The 21426-nt window shown below is 41.5% G+C and overlaps 1 protein-coding gene across 1 annotated transcript in view; it reads right to left on the bottom strand.

Annotated features, from left to right (window-relative positions):
* LOC132832153 (collagen alpha-3(VI) chain-like) overlaps window positions 1-21426 on the bottom strand; it is a 118307-nt gene that overhangs the window by 83049 nt on the left and 13832 nt on the right. Inside the window, exons 2-4 of the mRNA XM_060849902.1 lie at window positions 17205-17306; window positions 13885-14496; window positions 11649-11714 (exon numbers count right to left, since the gene is read on the bottom strand). Coding sequence (XP_060705885.1) covers window positions 11649-11714; window positions 13885-14496; window positions 17205-17280 — 754 coding nt within the window. The 5' untranslated portion in view covers window positions 17281-17306. The remainder of the gene's footprint in view (window positions 1-11648; window positions 11715-13884; window positions 14497-17204; window positions 17307-21426) is intronic.

Genomic DNA, 21426 nt, shown 5'->3' with positions numbered 1-21426 from the left:
ATCCAGATAGCACTCAAAATAACCCAGGACCAAGCAGTGGCATTCTGAAGCTGTGCTGTTCATCACACGACAGAGATGGAAGACAGCAGAGGAAGGGAAGATGGTATACAAAAGCTGTGGAACAAGGAAGTACACTAGATGCAGTGGAGTTAGAGAAAGTAGAAAATGTATTGAGGGCACTTTGGTGACAGGGAGGACACTGGCTTAGAAATGACTCTCATCTCATCTACAAATACTTGTGCTTCAAGCATATAGCTTTATGATAAATCTAGTCAGCTAGTTTTCAATTGAACAGCTGGATTTTTATCTGGAGCAATATTGTCTTGACAGTTCATAAAAGCACTCCAGCTTGATGAATTTATGAGAAAATTAAGTCTCAAAATGCAATTATTGGAATGAAACTGAAAGGCAGAAACCAGTCCAACAAAAGTCCTTAATCATGCAAAATTAACTTAAGATTCAAGTTATAGTCATAAACATCTGGAGTTCCATCTGACTGTTTTTTGGCTGAGGACGAATTGTGTCAAGTTTTTACCAGATTCTTTCCATCACGAGACCTAGCAAGTTCTCTCTTGCCACATTTTGCCAAACCCATCTCATTAACCACCTAACCCACTCCTTGGTATCCATACTAGTCAATTCCAGTCCCACCTTAGCATGCATCAGTTCCAAAAGAACTCACCAGTCAGTGGATATCCACTGAAAGACCAATATCCCTGGTATCTGTGCCATTTTTAAAACATTGCTGAGCACTCAGATGAGAAGTGGCATATTGAAGCTGCACTGTTTGGTCAAGAACATTTTCAAACGATGTTAGAGAAGAGGAAGATAGCATCATGATTCTGCAACTGGAACCTGGAGGTCCTGGTAAAGATGGTATTGAAAGAAGGGGAGTCCTCATCCAGGAAGACTGACAGAGGAGGCCACATCACCAGACCCTGGTAGTATGGCCGGAAGTCATTACTCTGCTCAGTGCTACCTCGATGGTCGAGAGGAACAGCCAGCAGTGTCATCAAAAGGAAAATGACCTTCTCCCCTCTGCCAAGGTGAGTGCCACAGTCTTTGCTCTGCCAACTCACACGCTACCTATACAATTGCACTCATCTCCCATCAATGCTCAGGCTCAGCCATCCTCACTATTGCCTGTACCATCCTTCCTTACACACACTCATACCAGTTAACCTCCCAAACCACGAACCCTGCTTGTCCTCTGCATTGCCTTCTTGGGCACCACCTTTTCCCCACCTGCACGAGAACTAACACCAGCATGGTAAAGAAGGCAAATAGTATACTGGTCTTCATATTGAGAGTATTGGAGTATAGGAGCAGGAATGTCTTGCTGTAATTTTACAGGGCCTTGGTGAGACCAGACCTAAAATGCTGTGTGCAGATTTGGTCTCGTTACTTGTGGCATGATGTTCTTGCGATTGATGGAGTGCAGCGAAGATTTACCGGGCTAATTCTGAGACGACTTATGAGGAGAGGTTGAATCCATTAGGATTATATTCACTGGTGTTCAGAAGCATGAGGGAGGAACTCAAAGAAAATTCTAACAGGACCAAACAGGGTAGATCGAGGAGGTTGTTTCTAATGGCAAGGTAGAGCAAAAACAGGGATCACAATCTGATGAAATGGGGTAAACCATTTAGGATTGAGGTGAGGAGAAATTTCTTCCCCAAGAGAGTGGTGAGCCTGTGGAATTTACCACCAGAGAAAGCAAGCAAGGCTAAAAGATTTTGTGATTTCAAAGAGTTGGATGTAGCACTTAGAGGCTGAAAGGATCAAAGGATATGGGAGAAAAGCAGGAACAGGCTATTGAAATGGATAATCAGCTGTGATTATAATCAATAGCAGGCACAGCTCAAACAGCCAAAAGACCTAATCCTGCTCCTATTTACTACGTTTCTATGTTTCTAAAAGCATTGCCACACATTTTAATCTCATTAAGTTCCTTCATTACTCTGATTTGAGGAGAAGACAGCCCATAACAAAACAGAAAGGGTCCAGATGAATGGATAAATGCCTTACCTTCAGCTCCTCATCATGCTGACCCTGAGGCCAGTCCCCTGGACTGGTATTGGAGACTGCCCTTGACTTACTGTTCCGGAAACTCCTGACTGACGGGAAAATCCATGGATTTCCATGATGATGACCACTGCGCTAAGAGTTTGAGGCAGAGTTGCCTGCTTACTGCATGTAAGCTGCTTATCACACAAATTACTGACATGTGGTGTTGGTGCAATATTGATGTTGCATACGGCCGCAGAGCAAGATGTCCACCCCTTTGACTGAGAACTATGTCCAGCAAGGCAAGCTGCTTGGTCTTGAGACTGTGCTAATTGGCAAGGCATGGCAAGCCAAGAATGGTGCCAGTATGCAGGGAGGTGCTATGTAAGTGAATTCTAAGAAGGAAAGTGAAACACCCAGAGATGTAGTCAAGCCCAGTCACATTATCCATGCTTGCAAAGTGTCCCCACTGCAGTCTTTCAATGTTAGTCACCAGTGTGCTCTGCAATTCAACTCTGTTCTTCATGCGGGGCCTGCAAATAGGTTAGAGACATGCCATAATGGAAAGAGAAGTTGCAAACAACGTGATGTCAATGTCTGCTAATAAATGGTATGTGTGTGTGGCTGGTGCCCACAGGTCATGCCCTGAGAAACTGTCTTGTTCCACTTAACACAGAGGTACTTTGGGGCAAGTGGTAAGCTGAATTCACCTGCTGTGGTTTTCATGTCGAGCTTGCTTGGTAAAATAAGAAGCTGGATATTAATGAGCTAGTCGGGCCATTAACAAGTGTTTAACAAGCAATAATCCCTCTTAATTGGCAGCTCACCTCTGACTCATGAGAAACTTGCCTCTGGTTAAAGTTTCCATGATCAGAGCTGATGATATGGATATCTTACCCATTCTCATAACTGGGTAAAGTTTTAAAGGTAAGTGGTTTGAATGGCAATTGTTTTTTTTAATTCAGAACTTTGATAATATGAAACGATTACCTAAAAATATTTCTGTAATACATACACAACCAAATGAAACCAGCTCACTGAAGAATTTCAAAATAATTTTCTTATTCTTTTGGTAAGAAATGTAATTGGCATGTCACTAAATAGATTATACTTCCTACAGTATTATCCAGTGATAACTAATAGGTTGGACACCAATTGGAAGAGGCAGAGCACATTTAGCTCAGACAGATTGAAACCAGATGGTTTCTGGAGCCTCAATATCATAGAGTCAGGGAGACCTACAACATGGAAACAGACCTTTCGGTCCAACCAGTCCATGCCAACCATAATCCCAAACTAAACTATTTGCCTGTTTGGCCCATATCCCTCCTAACATTTTTTTTTTATTCAGTACTTAGCCAAATGTCTTTTAAACATTGCAACAGTACTTGCATCCATCACTTTGCCTGGACGTTCATTCCACACACGAACTGCACTCTGAGTAAAAATGTTGGCCCTCATGCCTTTTTTAAGTCTTTCTTCTTCACCTTAAAATATGTTCCCTGGCCTTGGAATGCCCAATCTGAGGGAAAAGACACCTGCAATTCACCTTATCCTACCCCTCATGATTTTATAAATGCCTATAAAGTCACACCTCAACCTCCTACAGTCCAGTGAGAAAAATCCCAGCTTATCCTTATAACTCAAACCCTCTATTCCCAGCTACATCCCAGTAAAGCTTTTCTGAATCCTCTCTAGCTTAATTATTCTAGAATCCCTACAGTGTGGAAACAGACCCTTTGGCCCAACAAGTCCACACCAACCCTCCCAACCAAACACATTACTCTACATTAACCCCTAAGTAATGCACTTAATCTACACATACCTGAACACTATGAGCAATTTAGTATGGCAATTCACCCATCCTGCACATCGTTGGACTGTGGGAGGAAACCCACGCAGACATGAGGGGAATGTGCAAACTCCACACAGACAGTCACCCAAGGCTGGAATCAAATCTAGGTCACAGTCGAAAGAAAGGACAATGGAGAACGACAAACCTGCGTATACAGAAAACTGACAAACACTGACCAAATACTTATCTACACCAGCAACCATCTCAACGCACACAAACAAAGCTGTGTCAGAACACTATTCCAACAAGCCACCACACACAGCAGCACAGACGAACTTCGGAAAACAGAGGAGAACCACCTTTACAACGTATTCAAGAAGAATGAATACTCAAAAAATACAGTCCGCAGATTCCTCAAGAACAAACCACGACAAGCAGACCAAACACAGCCAGAAACCCTAACCACCTTAGCAAACATCAAAGAAGTTTCAGAAATGACAGCCAGACTACTAAGACCCCTCGGAATCCTAGTAGCACACAAACCCACCAACACTCTCAAACAAAAACTAACAAACTTAAAAGACCCTGTACAACCCATGGACAAAATCAACGTCATCTACAAAATTCCATGCAAGGACTGCCACAAACATTACGTAGGACAAACAGGAAGAAAGTTAGCCACCAGAATACACGAACTCCAGCTAGCCGCAAAAAGACACGACCCTCTCTCCCTCGTAGCCCTACACACAGATGAAAGAAAACACCATTTCAACTGAGGCAACACATCTATCCTGGGACAGGCTAAGCAAAGACATGCCAGAGAATTCCTAGAGGCCTGGCACTGCAACCACAATGCCATAAACAAACACATAGATCTAGATGCCATCTATCAACCCCTCAGAAAACGAATAGGAAATGACATCACCACAAACCCCAGGAACCCCATCCAGGAGAAAGATACAAATAGAAAGCAGGAGACAACAGCTTCGCTTCACTTGGAGGTCGCCACTGATGATGTTACCGAGCTAGGTAATGAAATGTCTGGATATCAAACCTACAGCTCAGTGAGCAAACCTACACCCCAAACCTCAACCTGAGCTACGAACTTTCACAAACCTTGCACTGGGTCGCTGCGCAGGTCCTGAGTTTCCCTACTGAGGAGGGCAGTCAGTCGCTGGTGTGTGTTCGGATCCAGGTGGTGACTTTCCGCCTTCAGGCCTTGCAGCGATATCTTTACATCGAGCCTCTTCCTAGGTGGTGCGCCCTGGCGACATATTTTGTTCCGCCAGGTACGTAACCTCAACTACGACACGCAACTCCTGTTCATCGACCGTGACGGTTTGGAGGTTGCCCTCAGGATGCTGCCTGTCTTTTACTTGATCACTGTCTGGAACATGGTCGAATCGCGTCACGCCTACCCTCCGGCAGGAGTAGCGGCTGTCGTCAGGGAGCCGCTGCTCAGGAATCCACTTCTATTTTGATTTAATCCTTGGCCTTCCCTTCACTTTTTTGCTCCAGCAACATTACTCTCTAAGAAGAAACTTGCTTGTCACTGGCCACTTGGGCATTTCATTTCTTCCTGGTGATGGAATATAAATTAAGATTTACAAACTTGTTGTTCTTCACTGTGTCTGACACCTGCATATACACAACATGGCTCATGGGGAAAAATAAGCACTACTACAGGTAGATGGTAATGTGGAGGAAAATAGAAAAGAAAAACAAATAAAAATTAAACAGGAGTATCAGAGGTTCTACTCACTGAGAGCTGGCTCTGACAAAGCTGGATCAGTGGTGAAGGACTCGCCAAGATTTAGAATCTCCTCTGACTCTGTGCTGCTGGGCCACAGACAGTGTGGTACTGCTGCTGTTGGTTTCTGCTTTTTTGGGGTGGAAACCTAATTCCTGAACTGGTGGGATTTTATAGGCAGCTTGTTAACTGGTAGTTCTTTTTCATTTTCTTCTCTTTTTTCTTTATCTAATCTCCTGTTTTTTTTCCTTTTTCTTAGAATCAGTCTTCAACTGAGGAGATTTTAATCTCATGGTTATGTTTTTTCTCACATCCCCCACACTACTGCCTAACTGTGGTAGTGCTTATTTTCCCCCAGCAACCACGTCATGTGTGTGTAGGTATAGGACACAGTGAAGAACAACAGGTATTTAAATCTTTAGATATTCCTTTTTTATTGAGGACTGATTTCTAAACTACCTGATTTACACATTCAGTATGGTTCAGGTGTAACTCAGTTCTCATTAGGGGATTGTTGCTTCACTGGCTGTTTACAGCCTGTGTGTTACTCTTTTCTCTTCTACTTTGAGAAAAGGGCAATGTTGATTTTGTGGCAGGGCTTACTTTGTGTTCTGAATGTGCTTTCACTGTTTTGGTGTTTGGATTGAGTCCCTGTGAGAAAATACATCTGCCCTGATGAGCTGTTTCTGTGGGTAGGCCTGGCTCTTTTTTCGTGGACTAGGCCTCTGTAAAGACTGAACACCTGTGTGTGTATGCTGGGAGGTGAGCATTCACTGGGTCCTGGAGTTTGGGAGTGGACTCTGCCTTCAGGAACGGAGCAAATCCCCTCTGAGTTAACTGCATCTTTACAATGTACTGTGTTCCTGAGTGCGAGTGCGCCTCGTTCTCTGTGGATGGGCCAGGCATCTATGGAGACTGAATATGTGTATGTGCTGTGGGGTGTGTATTGGCTGCCTTCAGGAGTGGACTCTGTCTTCGGTTGTGGACTCTGCTTTTGGGAACGGACTGTGCAGTTTGGAGTGGATTCTATTTCTGACAATGCACTTTGTGTACTGGAGTGGACTCTGTTCCTACATTTTGAAGAGAACCATTTATGGTAATGAACACTGTACCAGAAGGGAGTCTGGTAATAATTGACTCTGTTTTGTTGCTTGTTGGGTTTATCACCTGCATGTCTTGGGTCTCCCTGGGTCTGACAGGTCTCATTGTGAACTAGGAGGCTCATAAGTCATCCTGAAAGGTAGATGATATTGGGGCAGACGAAAGGCAACAAGCAATTCTTCTGACTACTTGTGGACCTGCAGTAGTTTTGATTATTAGGAGCCTGACTTTCCCTGTGGCACCTGACATAAAAACTTTTCAAAGAGTTGATGGATTTTGTTTAAGAATATAATGACCACAAGCCTCCTTTAATTCTGAGATGCTATTGGTTTATTTGGTATTTGAGAACCAGGAGAATCCATGTTGGGATTTTTGATGAGGTTAAGATGATTGGCTGAAGAATGTGATTTTGAATGAGATACTGAGAGTATATGGAAACATGCAAAAGCACCTACAGATACTACAACTGGCTTTGTCAGTGGAAAATGCTGCAAATGGAGCATGTGAGCTACAGGGTGTCCTGATGGAAGTTGACATCTCACTGACTAAGCTTGGGGAGCACCACTTGAGTGCAGGCAATCACAGCCTCATGCAGGACATATCCTGACCAGAGGGACTCTGTCAGTCCATGGCAAAACCTCAAAATAGAGCTGAGCCTTGGCCAAACGGTTAAAATGTTCTTCATGGTCTGGGCCAGCAAACTAAAGTAGATGCCACCAGTATGTAGACTCGCGACAGTGAAGTCCTAATTAAATACCCATAAGCGTTTCAGGAAGGTCACCTTACATGTTAAACAGGAAGCAATTCCCTGATTCTGCTAGGCCTGCCCAGTGCTACTTACCTTACAGGAAAAAGTACACGCAGAAGTCAGGAAGCTGGAAAGCAAAGGAATCATCAAACCAGTCCAGTTTGAAGAATGGGCAGTGCTGGTCACACTGATTGCAAAGCCTGATGGGTTGGTTTGCCTTTGGTGGGGGTTGGGGGTTAAGCAAATGGTAAACTGCTTCTCACAGCTGGATAAATATCCAAGCCCTCGCACAAAGGGCTTGTACACAAATTTGGAAGGGGTGCTGTCCTTCTTGAAGCTGGGCATGAGCTATGCATAGCTGAAATTGTGACAAGGTGAGGAGTGGAGTTGAAGTAGCAGGTGGCCATGATTGTACTCAATGGGTTAGGCTTGAGGGATAAATGGCCTCCTCCTGCTCCCATTTCCCATACACATGTTCCAGCTTCCATTGTCATACAAGTCATCATCAATGTCTTGGTGTTGTAGTGCAAGTTTAAACCAACATTCAAATATACAATTAGGTGCAGGATGAGAAGATTTGGCCCCTTGAGAGTGCTCCAACATTTGATAAGATAAGGACTGATTTGGTTGTGACCTCTATTTCACCTTGCCCCCCAATCCCTGGTACCCTTTGATTCACTGGTTTGCCAAGAATCTGCTTACCACTGCTTTCAATATACTCCTCCACTGCCCTCTGAAAAAGGGCGTACCACAACCTCATAACTTTGAGAGAACAAAACTCTGTTTTTTTTTAAGAAGAAGATTCCTATACTTTTAAATGGTGTCTCCTAGTTCTAATCTCACCCACAATGGGAAATATCCTTTCAACATCTACCCTGTCAAGTCCCCTCTGGATCTTCTGTCAAACAAGGCCAGAATGTTGACATCATGACTATGGACCCTACTAACCCACCAGTCTCCGCATCCAACACATCATCCTTAAACACTTCTGCCAACTCCAACCTCACCCTACCACCAAGAACATCTTCCCCCTACACCTCTCTCTGCTTTCTGCCAGGACTGTTCTCTTTGACAGTCCTTGCTTAGGGCCACTCTCCCTAGCAATACCACTTCCCAACCCCCAGAAAAGATGCAAAACCTGCTGGCACACCATCCCCTCACCTCTATCCAGGGCCCCAAACAGTCCTTCTAGGTGAGACCGAGGTTCACCTGCCTCTCTTCCAACGTTGCTTACTGCATCAGGTGCTCCCGATGTAGAGACTAAACATAAACTCAGGGAATGGTTTGTCGAGCATCTCAGCCAGGACCATAGGGACCGACTGGACCTCCCAGTCACTTCCCATTTTAATTCCCCTTCCAACTCCCTTTCGGACATTACCATCCTTGGCCTCCTTCATTGCCACAGTGAGCCAAACCGCAAATTGGAGGAACAGCACCTCATCTTCAACCTACAGACCAGCGGACTTAACATTGAGTTTCCAATCTCAAATAACCTCCCTTCCCATCTCCCAACTCCCTTCCACTGCTCCCTGCCATCAACAGGATTCATTCTTCCCATTGACCAACCAGGTCATACCTCCTATCTGTCTTCACCTATCCCTACTTCACCACCCTGTGCCCGCTGCCCCCTTTATCTGCAGCTCCCCCCACAGTTCTAAAGAAGGGTTACTCCCAAAACATCGACTTCTCCATTTCCTGATGCTACCTGGCTTGCTGTGTTCTTCCAGCCTCCTGCCTGTCGACTATGGATTTTCAGGCAGAATTGCCCCAGTCCTATGAAGGCAGATTTGAAAGTGAGACCAGGAGCATTGTTGCACATTAATGTGTTCTATCAGTAGTCTGATATGATTCTTCTGAAGGGTAATCTTGTTAGAAGCAGGTGAAAACATAATTTGTTATTTCCATGTAGCAATCGGCTATCAATTGGGACAAATTGAAAGTTGAATTAGGGAGAGGCAGGAGAGCTGTGTGTATATCTGTGTGTGTTGGATGAAGTGAGACATATCTGGGATTTTTACAGCATGGAGACCACCTTCAGTGAAATCATCCCAGAGTCCATACCATAGACCCGTGCGGGGTAAGGACTGGGAAAAAGTCTTGATGTCTACAAGTACACAGTCAAACATAGACCTTCTTTAATTGCATTTAAAGGCAATTCAGGATGTCATAGCAGTTCTGCAATCAGTCCCACACATTACTCAGACGGTTGAGGTGCTGATATTGGCAAGTGGTAGTAACATTGTGGAGCATGACCGTGCTGTGCTGTCTCAGGATGACAACCTTTATCTTCCCACCACTGGCACTCCACCAGTTCCTTGCTGTTGGTTAGCCAGTCCAGACCGCTGTCAATGCTGGTGAGATAGTGCAGTCCATGTCTGGGTCTTTTAGAATTGACCATCCTTCTCCTGCACTGAAAGCCAGCAGCTCTCCATCAGGGATAGCACTGTACAGTAGCACGATTACAAGCAAAGGTGCATGGAAGATTCACCCTCTAGGTGAAAATGATTAATCATGCTTGTAACAATACCACATGCTTGGATTCTAAATTATGTCTGGAATTTTGTTTTATGTGGATTGTTACTTTTGTATTGTGGCTAACTGTGATGGTGGGTAGCAGCAGGAAGGTGAGGTATGCATCTCAGTGAAATGGGGGTTGTATTTGCTGTTACTGAATCGCAGTTTAACAAGTTATTCATAAACGTCTAGGCTGACCCCTGGATGACATATATAAAACTGACAGATTTTGGTATTTGATCCAAATAATTGTATCAGGCTTGGAATGTGCATTATTTATGTATCATTTTTAGTACCTCATATTACATTATTTGCACATCCATAAATCACATCCCTTTTAATATGAATATTCCATGGTATTGTTGGTAGGTGCATAAATGTCTCTGCAGTTTAGTGTCAAATACACCAAGCATTATGATGGAAGCAAAGTTTAATAAAAATTGACCAGCCTCGTGATGCTGCTGAAACCTATACCATGGAGGAATGAGGCTTTCATATCCGAGAGACAGTAAGGACCATCACTACCATTGCTAGTGAAATACAGATAATGGATGGACTTTGGGTTAATGCTTGAAAAGAAATGAAAATAATGGTTGCTGGCTGTGTATATTGCCAGTGTAATATCAGACCAAACAGACATCACTTTTAATTGCTGGTCTGTGCTGAGCTGATCTTGGGTGCCACACTTTACCCCAATGGTACAAGGGGACAACTGAGTGGTCAGTAACAGGATCAGCTGATATTTTCATTCTCCCAGCAATAAAGAATGGAAATTCTGTGTTGGCAACTGGTTATGTTTGTATCCTCAGCAACGTCAAATCCCACACCTACAAACCTAGACCCAATGCACCTTCTGAGGGGAGCAATGGCCTAGTGGGACTATCATTGGGCTATTAACTCATAGACCCTGGCAACTAGGGCTCGATTCCTATCATGGCAGATGGTGGAACTTGTTTTTCCATTGAATTCGATCTGGAGTTAGGACTCTGATGATGACCATAAATCTGTTGTCCGCTGTCAGGGGGAAAACCCATCTGGTTCACTAATGTCCTTTTGGGAAGGAAATGGCTGTCCTTACCTGATCTAGCTAATGGGTGACTCCAGAGCCACAGCAATATGGTTGACTCATAACTGCCTTCTGGAATGGGCAATGAATGCTGGCCTGGCCAGCGATGCATTCTTTCCCATGGATGAATGCCAAAAAATCAGTATCACCCCTAGCTGCTCCAACGCTTACCATCAGAAACAAATTCAAAACTCTTATTGAGAAATAGGGCTATCTGAGCCTCTGTCATGTTGTAAAATGAACAATTATATTGGCATTTAATTGTTTCATGATATGCTGGAAATCCCATCCAATTTTAAACATACAGTTTAAAGTACACGTTGATAATTTATCTTCAAGAATCAGTTATTCCTAAATTAGTTTTTGTTTTTAGTAATTATGAATTAGGCAACCACTTTACTCAATACTTTTGTATTGTTGAAAACAAAGAAATACTGGAGACCATAGCAGGTCAGGTAGCACACATAGAGAGAGAGAGAGAGAGCAAGCTAATGTTTCAAGCCTTGAGGATTCTTCATGAGATCTGATATGAAGCTCTGAAGAAGAGTCAGCGAAGCACAAAACATTAGCTTGCTCTCTTTCCATAGGTGCAGCCAGACCAACTGTGATCTCCAGCCTTCTTGTTGTTTTGAGTAAAGTTCCAGCATCTGCAGGAACATCCTCCTACCTTCTACATTAATTGCAGGACAGGGTCCATCTGGAACCAAAGGCCTTCTGGGAATAGATGGTGACACTAATCATAAAGAAAACATATAAGTTTCATTATTTAACATATATTTAATATAGAACATATAGAATCCCTACAGTGTGGAAACAAGACATTCTGCCTACCGTATCCACACTGACTCTCTGAAAAGCATCCCATCCAGATCCAACCCCCTGCCCTATCCCTGTAATCCTGCATTTCCCATGGCTAACCCACCCAACCTACACATTCCTGAACATTATGGGCAATTTTGCATGGCCAATCCACCTAACCTGCACATCTTTGGACTGTGGGAGGAAACTGGATCTGCCGGAGGAAACCCACGCAGACATGGAGAGAACATGTAAACTCCACACAGATAGTCATCTGAAGTTGGAATCAAACCTGGGTCCCTGTTGCAGTGAGGCAGGAGTGCTAATCACTGAGCTACTGTGTCACCCTTGTTCACTACCAAAAAAAAGTGAGGATGTGAAGATCTGAAACAAAAACAGAAATTACGAGAGAAACTCAGCTGGTCTGGCAGCATTTGTGGGAAAAAAGCAGAGTCAACACTTTGAGTCCCAGTGGTCCTTCTTCAGGACTGATAATAGTGAACAAAAGGTGGTAGTTATACAAATGACATAAACTGAAATGTAGACTGGGTGACCGCTTAATGGATCAGCTACATGCGGTCCATCAAATTTACACCCAGCTTCCAGTTGCCTGGCATCACTGTGTTCCCTGGCCAACATTTCTGCTGCAGTGCTCCAGCGAGACTCAGTGCAAGCTGGAAGAATAGTGTCTGATTTTCTGCTTGGAGACCCAGCATCCTTCAGGACACAATATTAAATTCAATAATTTTAAAGCCTGAACACTTCCTTCCATGACCTTTATCTGTCCCCAGGTTCTGTCATAACATGACTATAAAGCCATTGCTGACTGTTAGAAAAGCCCATCTGATTCACTCATGTCCTTGAGGAAAGGACACTGCTGGCCTGCTTGTGACTCCAGACCAGCAGCAATGAGGTTGATTCTCGACTGGCCTCTGGACAATAAATACTGACCAGCCAGTGATGTCCACATCCCTTGAATGAATTGGAAAAAAGACATGTACTGCTTTTAACACTGCCAACATAGTTTCACTAATGTATTGTCCCCAGTTATTAGTTTTTCCTCTTTCCTGGCTTACTATTAACCATCTCTAACTTCCCTTCTCTCTCTGTCTCTCTGTCTCTGTCTCTCTCTCTCTCTCTCTCTCTCTCATTATCTGCTCGCTTTACCCCACCAACCCACCTCCCAGTCATCAGTATAAATCTTTCCTTGGCTCTTATTAGCTCAAAAGAAGGGTCACTGCACTCAAAACTGCTGGCTCGCCCCAGATGCTGCCAGACCTTCTATGTTTCTCTAGGAATTTCTGTTTATGTTCACCAGTGAAATGGATATAGCAGATATTATACAGTTGTCTTCCTTTTGGATTACAGGAACAAATTATTAAGGTGAAGGAATGGTGGGATCAAAGAAAAAGTGCTTATTAGGATCAGTAAGTGTTCAACTAGATTTTTAATAATCTAACTTTTCTAACTATTTACTCAACTGTAGTGGGGCACTCAATTCTTCAATTTAAATGGATACTCTGAGTACAAATTATAAGGGAATTGCCCAGTGGAATATTCAATTTCCAGGGTAGTTCTTTTCAAGTTTGTTACTGCAGGGTTTTCACAGGATCCCAATGCGCAACACGCTCCTACACTTCAGAGACAATTATCTGGCTATTGGAAAACTCAGTCCTATTCTGAATGAATGAGACATCAGAAAACATTTATAATATTCCTTTCTCACTGTTATATGGTAGACATTGAATTTCAAAAAACTGTTACTGTTTCAATTCATTCTTTCTTTGTAGCCCAACAACTCTTTAAATAGTGAAGATTTGGAGATGCCGTTGTTGGACTGGGGTGTACAAAGTTAAAAATCACACAACACCAGGTTATAGTCCAACAGGTTTGTGTGTTTCCAATTAAACCTGTTGGACTATAAACTGGTGTTGTGTGATTTTTAACCTTAAATAGTGAAAGTTTACACAATAACCATTTGATGTTCTTTCGACAGCAACAGCCACTTATATTCTTACACAGCGAATTGATTCAAAGCAATACAAAGGCCTTTGCAACGGCAAATCATTCGAGTCTGAATGAAAGTGAAGTAATTTGGGTTTTACCTGCTGGTGGTTTGGTCACTTCCACCTTTAAAAATTCTTGTATATTTTGGACTGTTTTAGTTAAATCCACTGCTAAATTTGTAAAACCAATAAAGTTATCCCTCTTGACAACGAATGGAGCATTTCCAAGATAGGCAACTTTTTGGAGTTCGCTTAAGTCTGAATTCTTTACACCAATGACAAAAGCTATCACTCCGTCATTTCTTAAAGAAGTAGAAGAAATTTCAACATCATCATTCGATGGTGCAGATGTAATTAATACTGCAATCTGGGGGATGCCTTCATTTTTTCGACTTCCAGCGTCGGCTGTGAAGTAAGATTTATGCAGAAAATCCAAAGCCAGGCCTGTTTTTAGTAATGTTCCGCCTTTATACTGGAACCTCTTCTTTAGGTAATTCAATACGTCCTTCTTGGTTCTCAATGTCTTGAAAGTAAACTCCACTTGTGCATCATGACTGTACTGAGCAAGCCCAATTCTGTGTGCATCATCTCCTATGTTCAGCCTTGTCACAGTTTTTAAGATAAGAGCCCGTGCCTGTTTAAATGCTTGGGGTCCCATATTTTGAGATCCATCGACCAAAAATGCAATATCAGCAAAAGTTTCAGCATGAACTGTGAATTTGGGAAAAAGAAGATAATGTCAAAAACGAAACCAAAACATCTCCAGTCTCACTTAGTCTCATCAATCTTCAAATTCACATTTTTCAGGCACCTAATTCCATGAATTTACTCCTTGTAATCTACATTTAAAGTTTATACTGACATTCCACCTTTATACTGGAACCTATTCTTTTTAGCATGCTAACTGCCTTGACCTCAAATCCTCAATTAGATAGAATTTCAGAAATTGTGAGGGAAGCTCAATTGAATGCTCAAACTGTAACTATGTGGTGATTAGAAGACAGCATTCTGGGTGAAAAAAACTGTACTGATAATTAACACTGGCTTTCTCACAATCTCTAGGAACACAGGAGCATTAGACCGAGGAACAAAAGTAAACCATTCGGCTGTTTGAGTCGAGAGTGTGTGATGCTGGAAAAGCACAGCGGGTCATGCAGCATCTGAGGAGCAGAAGAAACAACGTTTCAGGCAGAAACCCTTCATCAGGCTCCTGCCCGAAATGTCAATTCTCCTGCTCCTCGGATGCTGCATGACCCGCTGTGCTTTTCCAGCACCACACACTCTCGACTCTGATCTCCAGCATCTGCAGTCCTCACTTTCTCCATTCAGCTGTTTGAACCTACTCCATGAAATCTTGTTCTATTTGGTTGTGGTTCTAACTCCACTTTCTTTTCTGACTCCATAATCCTTGACTTGCCAATCTAACAAAAATCTAACTAATTCAGTATTGAGTAAATTAAAAAACACAGCATCCACTGCTTTCAGGGGAGATAGTGGCATTGTGGTAATGTCACTGGAATATTAACCCAGAAGCTAATCCTGTGGAGTCACAGGAACATAGCCATGGCAGCTAGTGAGATTTACACTCTATTAATAATACAAGAGTTGAAATCTTGTCCTACGGGTGGTGACTACGAAGGTATTATCAATTGTTATAAAACCCATCTGCTTCACTAATGCACTTCAGGGATGTAAATGGGCTGTCCTTTGGTGATTTGGCCTGTATGTGACTTCAGACCACAACTGAGAAGGTAACATTAACTGTCTTTGAAATGGATTAGATTAGATTCCCTACAGTGTGGAAACAGGCCCTTTGGCACAACAAGTCCACACCGACCCTCGGAAGGGTAATACATCCAGACTCATTCCCCAACATTTATCCCTGACTAATGCACCTATCACTATGGGAAATTTAGCATGGCCAATTCACCGAACCTGCATATCTTTGGACTGTGGGAGGAAACCCACACAGACATGGGGAGAATGTGCAAACTCCACACAGACAGTCAGCTGAGGCCAGAATCAAACCCAGGTCCTTGGTGCTGTGAGGCAGCAGTGCTAACCACTGAGTCATCGTGCTGCCATGGCTGGGCAAGGTACTCTGTTTCAGTGTGATTAGGGATAGACAACTTTCAACACTGTCCCACTCTGTAATTTAAAAATATTTTTAAAATATTTAAAAAATTAAGAAATGAGAATTTCACATATTAACAAACCTCTGAAAGAAAACAAAAATCCATATTATACTTAAACTGTGTTCCCTATTTCTGATTGCAAGAACCTCTACAAGAGAAAACATATTCTCAATGTCCAACACATCAGGCTTCTTCAGGATACCACACATTTTAGTAAGATCACCTTTCATTCTTTGAGACTGCAATTCATATTGTAATAATGTGAGGTCTGCACTTCTGTGAATGAACAGCTCAATCCTTCAGAAAATAACCAGACACTTATGTATTGCATGTATAAGATGGTAAGAAAAGGCATCTTATCTTTAGCCTTACAGACCAATGTTCTAATTTTGTTATCTCATAACCCTTCCAGATTTAAGGAATTATGAAAGATTATAACTAACGCCTTCACCATCTCAGAAAACACTTGGAAGCAGGCTATCTGCTCCTTATTCTTCCAGAGGCTCTCTACATCTGCTTTTATACAATTTGATATAGTCTACTCCTGATAGTTTGATACTTTTTAAGCAAAACAATTTAAATAATATTTAATTTAAGCAAATATATTAAAATGGCAACATGGCCTCTTTATGAGCAACACAAATTGGAATTATGCAACTTTATATGTTAACTTTATAAGTGGTCACTTTTTTGAGAGAGTATTTTCAGTGCTATTTTTTATGTGATATTTTATTACATTAAGTTTGGATGTCTCCTTGCTTTGGACAGACTGACAGCCCAGTCTGAATTCCCATCTCAAAGTTTGGCTGGGTTTGCAGGAAAAGAATTGGCTGCCCTAGAATGCTTTGATAGCAAATTTCTGTAACATTTCAGGCTCTTAGTTAATCAGCAATCAAGCAGGGAATGAATAAATTGTCATCGGGTGAGTAGGAAACTGCATAGAATGCTAAAGCTGACCTAATTTCCATCAGAACAAAATGAAAAGCTTTTGGTATAAAATACATAGGAGTGGTCAGAAGGAACCCAATTGAGAACCTCAGGGCAATTTTCTGCAGTACTTGTTTAACCAATTAGGAAATACTCTTAACAGAGATATAAGATGAATACATAGAACATTAAACATTTTCATTTCCATAATCGAATGTTCCTCTGAATTCAGTGATTTCCCTAACTGAATGCATAACTGAAAAGAAGCACCACTACAATTTCTTAAGTTTTATACTTAAATAATAAGGTGCCAACTTGAGAATACTTTGCTTAATGTAAGCCAAAATATTTAAGTACCATGTTGCTGAGTGCTGATAAGATACAGATACATTGTCAGGAGAAATGAGGTCACTGGTGTTTCAAACAGCCCCATGTTGGCAGTAGTTCCAAGAGCTTTCCCTGTGAATAATATAAAGAAAATTATTAAGTATGTTATGTAGCTCATAATTTCTTTCTGTATTGTTATATTTAAATGCATGGATATATGGAATAGAAACAGAGATAGGCCACTTGGCCCTTCAAATCTGCTCCACCATTCAAGTAGATCATGGCTGATTGGATTGACCCACATTCCCACCAACTCCTGACAACATTTCACTTCCCTTGCTGATTAAAAATCTATGTTTTAACAATAATAAAGCACTGTCCTTTCATCTCCTTTTCAGAAAGTAAGTTCCAAAGACACTCTGTGAGGACAAAGAGTCTCCTAATTTTTGTTTAAAGTGGGAAATTTCTTATGTTGAAACTGCCAGCCCAAGTATGAGATTCTACCGTAAGAGAAAACGTCATTGCCACTTCCATCCTGTCTAAACTCCTCATGATCCTCATGTTTAAATCAAGCCCCTTATTGTACCTCAAACCTCCGAGGGATAAGCTGAGCCAGTCCAATCTTTCCTCATAAAGCAACCATTCATTAGTCTAGTAGACCTTGTCTGAACATTTTCCAGCACATTTACATCCTTTCTTAAATAAGGTGACCAATACAGCACTCAGCACGTAGATATAGACTCTCCAGTTCCTTACATAACTGAAGCAAAACCTCCTTACCTAATATCTGATTCCCTTCATTATAAACAATAACATACTATTAGATTTCCTAATTGCTTGCTGTAACTAACCTTTTGTGATTCATGTAGTAGGTAAGCAGATCCCTGTCCATCTCAGAGCTTTGTAACCCCTCAGCATTTAAATAATATGTTTCTTTCTTTCTTCTTATTGTTGAAAGGTGCAAGTTTACATTTTCCCACAATATGCTATATTTGCCAGATCTTTGTCTACTCATTTTATCTACATCACTTCATTATATCCTCTTCACAGCTTACTTTTATACTGGCTTTACTGTCAGCAGAAAATTTAATATCTGTACTTCAGTCTCTCCATCCAAGTCACCTACGTAAATGTGAAGAAGTTGAGACTCCAGCACTGATCCCTGTAGCAGATGATATGTTAGATAACAAATCTTGTAACCATGTCAATATGTTACCCCCTACCCCATGAGCTTTTGTTTTCTTTTCGATTTCCTTCCAGAATATTTTTGGTGGCACCTTATCAAATGTCTTCTCGAAATCCAAACATAGTACTTTCACTGGTTCCCCTATATCTTCAGAACATGCTGCTTCCCCAAACAACACCAATTAATTGGTTTAACAGTATTTCCCTTTTATAAAATCATATTGACTGCCTGATTAACTTGAATGTTTCTGGATGCTCTGCTATAATAATTTTGATAATAACTTCTAAGATCTGTCCTCTGGCATATATTAATCGAACGGAGCTTAATTTTCTATTTCCTGTCTTCTTCCCTTTTGAAATAAATAAGTTACATGTACTATTTTCTGTTTGAATAGAACCTTCCTCAAATCAAAGGTATTTTGGAAAATTGAAAGCAATGCATCAACTATCTCAGTAGCTGCTTCCTTTAAGACTTGAGGATGAAGGAGTTCAGGAGTCAGGAACTCAATGGCATGCAGCTCCAACACTTTGCTAAGTTTCACTGGTTATTGTAGTTTTCCTGAGTTCCTCTCTCACTTCTATTTCCTGGTTTACAGCTATTTCTGGGATGTTATCTCAAGTGATAAATTGAACAGGTATTTTCTATCTGCCATCTCATTATTTTCTACTATTAATTCCTCAGAACTAATGTTCATTTTGTTAGCTCTTTTCCTTTTCAAATATTAGTGGCTCACTGGTCAGCATTGCTGCCTCACAGCACCAGGGATCCAGATTCAATTCCACCTTTGAGTGACTGTGTGGAATTTGCACGTTCTCCCCATGTCTGTGTGGACTTCCTCCAGTTTCCTCCCACAGTCCAAAGATGTGCATGTTAGGTGGCTTGGCCATGCTAAATTGCCCCGAGTGTCCAGTGGTGCGTAGGCTAAGGGGACTGGCCATCGGAAATGTGGGTTTACAGGGATATGGTATGGAGCTGGGTCTAGGTGGATGGTCTAGGTCTAGGTGGGTCAGTGTGGACTTGTAGGCTGAATGGCCTGCTTCCATACTATCAGGATTCTATGATCAAATTCTAACTATCTCTTTTTCATATTTCTACAACGCTTTCTCCTATAACTTTGCTGTAATATTTCTTCCAAATTAATCTTCTGGTTAATTTTCTTTTAATACTCTGTCCCTTCATGTTTTCTTAGAACGCTGTCCATCCTAAATGACCTAAAGCTCCTATTATCAGGTCCTAATCTGCGTTATCTACAGCCGTATCTCTGTAATGCTATCAGATTACACTTATTTCTATTTGTGCTATCACCTGTTTTATTCCGAATGTACCATGTATTCACATAGAGTACGATTGGAATATATAAAAACACGCACTCCTGAAATACAGAATGAGTTATTTTAGTTATAATCTTGATTGTTTTAAGAAGGTTTGTTTAAAAGATGTGTATAATATTGCTTTGCTGTTAGATTGCACTGAATCTGTCACATATTAGCAAATATGAGAATTAAAGACTGTGATGTGAGTTGAAAATGTGGTGTTACTCTGAATCAGGGATTCTCAAACCCCCAGTATGGTTATGATTTTTGGGCTTCCGGGTTTTATGGGTTCCAAATGATCAATAGCTGTTGTGGAGCTCTGGTTGGTTTCCGAAAGTTGCAAGAGGCTTTTAATTCCTAGAATGAAAATGGGACTGGTGGTGTAAGTACTAAGTCACTTTAATTCCTGAGCCTCAGTTCTGTATATTGGACCGGACCACTGTCACCAAGACTTGAGGATCTGGGAGATTAGTTCCAGGTTTTGGGATAAGTCGTTAGACATGCAGCTGATCATGAATAGAGAAAAACTTGGGGCCCTAGCATTCCTCGCAAGGATCAGAGGTACACTTCTGCTCCTCATAACCCACAACAAAATCATTTTGTTTCAAAATATCCTCAACCCTTTAGCCTTATCCTTGGTCTGAACTCCCTTTGCAATTAGTGCTCCTGTGGAGAGTAATCATCAAATATGATTGTCAATTGCTAAAATAGATTTGGGATCTGACTGACAACATTGGAAATAAGCATTTGAATTTTAATTAAATTCTCAATTCCCTGGCATGGAAGATCCCTCTGCTGCCCAGTTGTAATGATATTCTTGTGTTATCTAAATGCAACATATATGGGATTTGCAAATTCTGTTTACTTTAACATCACTCGTGGGTTTATTTACAGCTGAACTATATTATGTATAATAAATAGTAATGCCTTGATCCAGTTTGTGCCTTGAATACTGCTGTGCAGAAAGCCTGTGGGCCTGTGATTTACATCCAGGTATTTGACTAAAACAGATTACACCATAAAGGGTAACACTTCATCTCTATTTTTCCAAAGATAGCTCTTGTAAACTACAAGTCAAAACACATAATCACTGGGACTAGATGGTTTAGATAGGGATTATAAAATTTACAAATAGAGTAGTTCAAGAGTCCATATATTGATTTGGCAGCTTCCCAACTTCTTGCGATCTGATATATTGCAGCCATCTGGATAAGTGGATTTTGTTCTTGGCTGTTCTTGGTCTGCAGTCATTAGTACGTTCACAGTTGTCAGGGTGTGTCCTCATTCACTATGCTCAATTGGCGTACTAAACATTTGTCTATTCTGGCTTCGAGTCCTCCTCAGTGTTGTTCCATACTGTAATATGATTTCATTTAATGTACGGTATGATACTGATTTTTTGACTTTTGTGTATTTGGGGTGGTTTCACACATACACCACCTTTATTATGCCTTGTCCACCACCTTGGAGAATTTGAACAGCTCATGGTGATGTCATTCTCCCTGCTGGAATTAGGAACCCCATAACCAGAAATGCAGCTTTGAGATGTAACATGGCAGCATGAAACTCATCTTTCTTTGTACCACCCTTCAGGATGAGTGACTTCATGGTGCAAACCATTCACTTGGTGACATTCTTTGACATAGGGTAACACTTTGAGGCTGTCACATGGTTCATGCCCCATTTGGCGCACACATATCCCCGAATTGATATAGTTCCATTGCATTGTATGTGTACCAAAGTAATGTATTGT

Source organism: Hemiscyllium ocellatum, chromosome 34 (genome assembly GCF_020745735.1).
Source record: "Hemiscyllium ocellatum isolate sHemOce1 chromosome 34, sHemOce1.pat.X.cur, whole genome shotgun sequence".
Lineage (NCBI taxonomy): Eukaryota > Metazoa > Chordata > Chondrichthyes > Orectolobiformes > Hemiscylliidae > Hemiscyllium > Hemiscyllium ocellatum.
The sequence above is the reverse complement of the archived record's forward strand: the minus strand, read 5'-3'. Positions and strand labels throughout refer to the sequence as shown.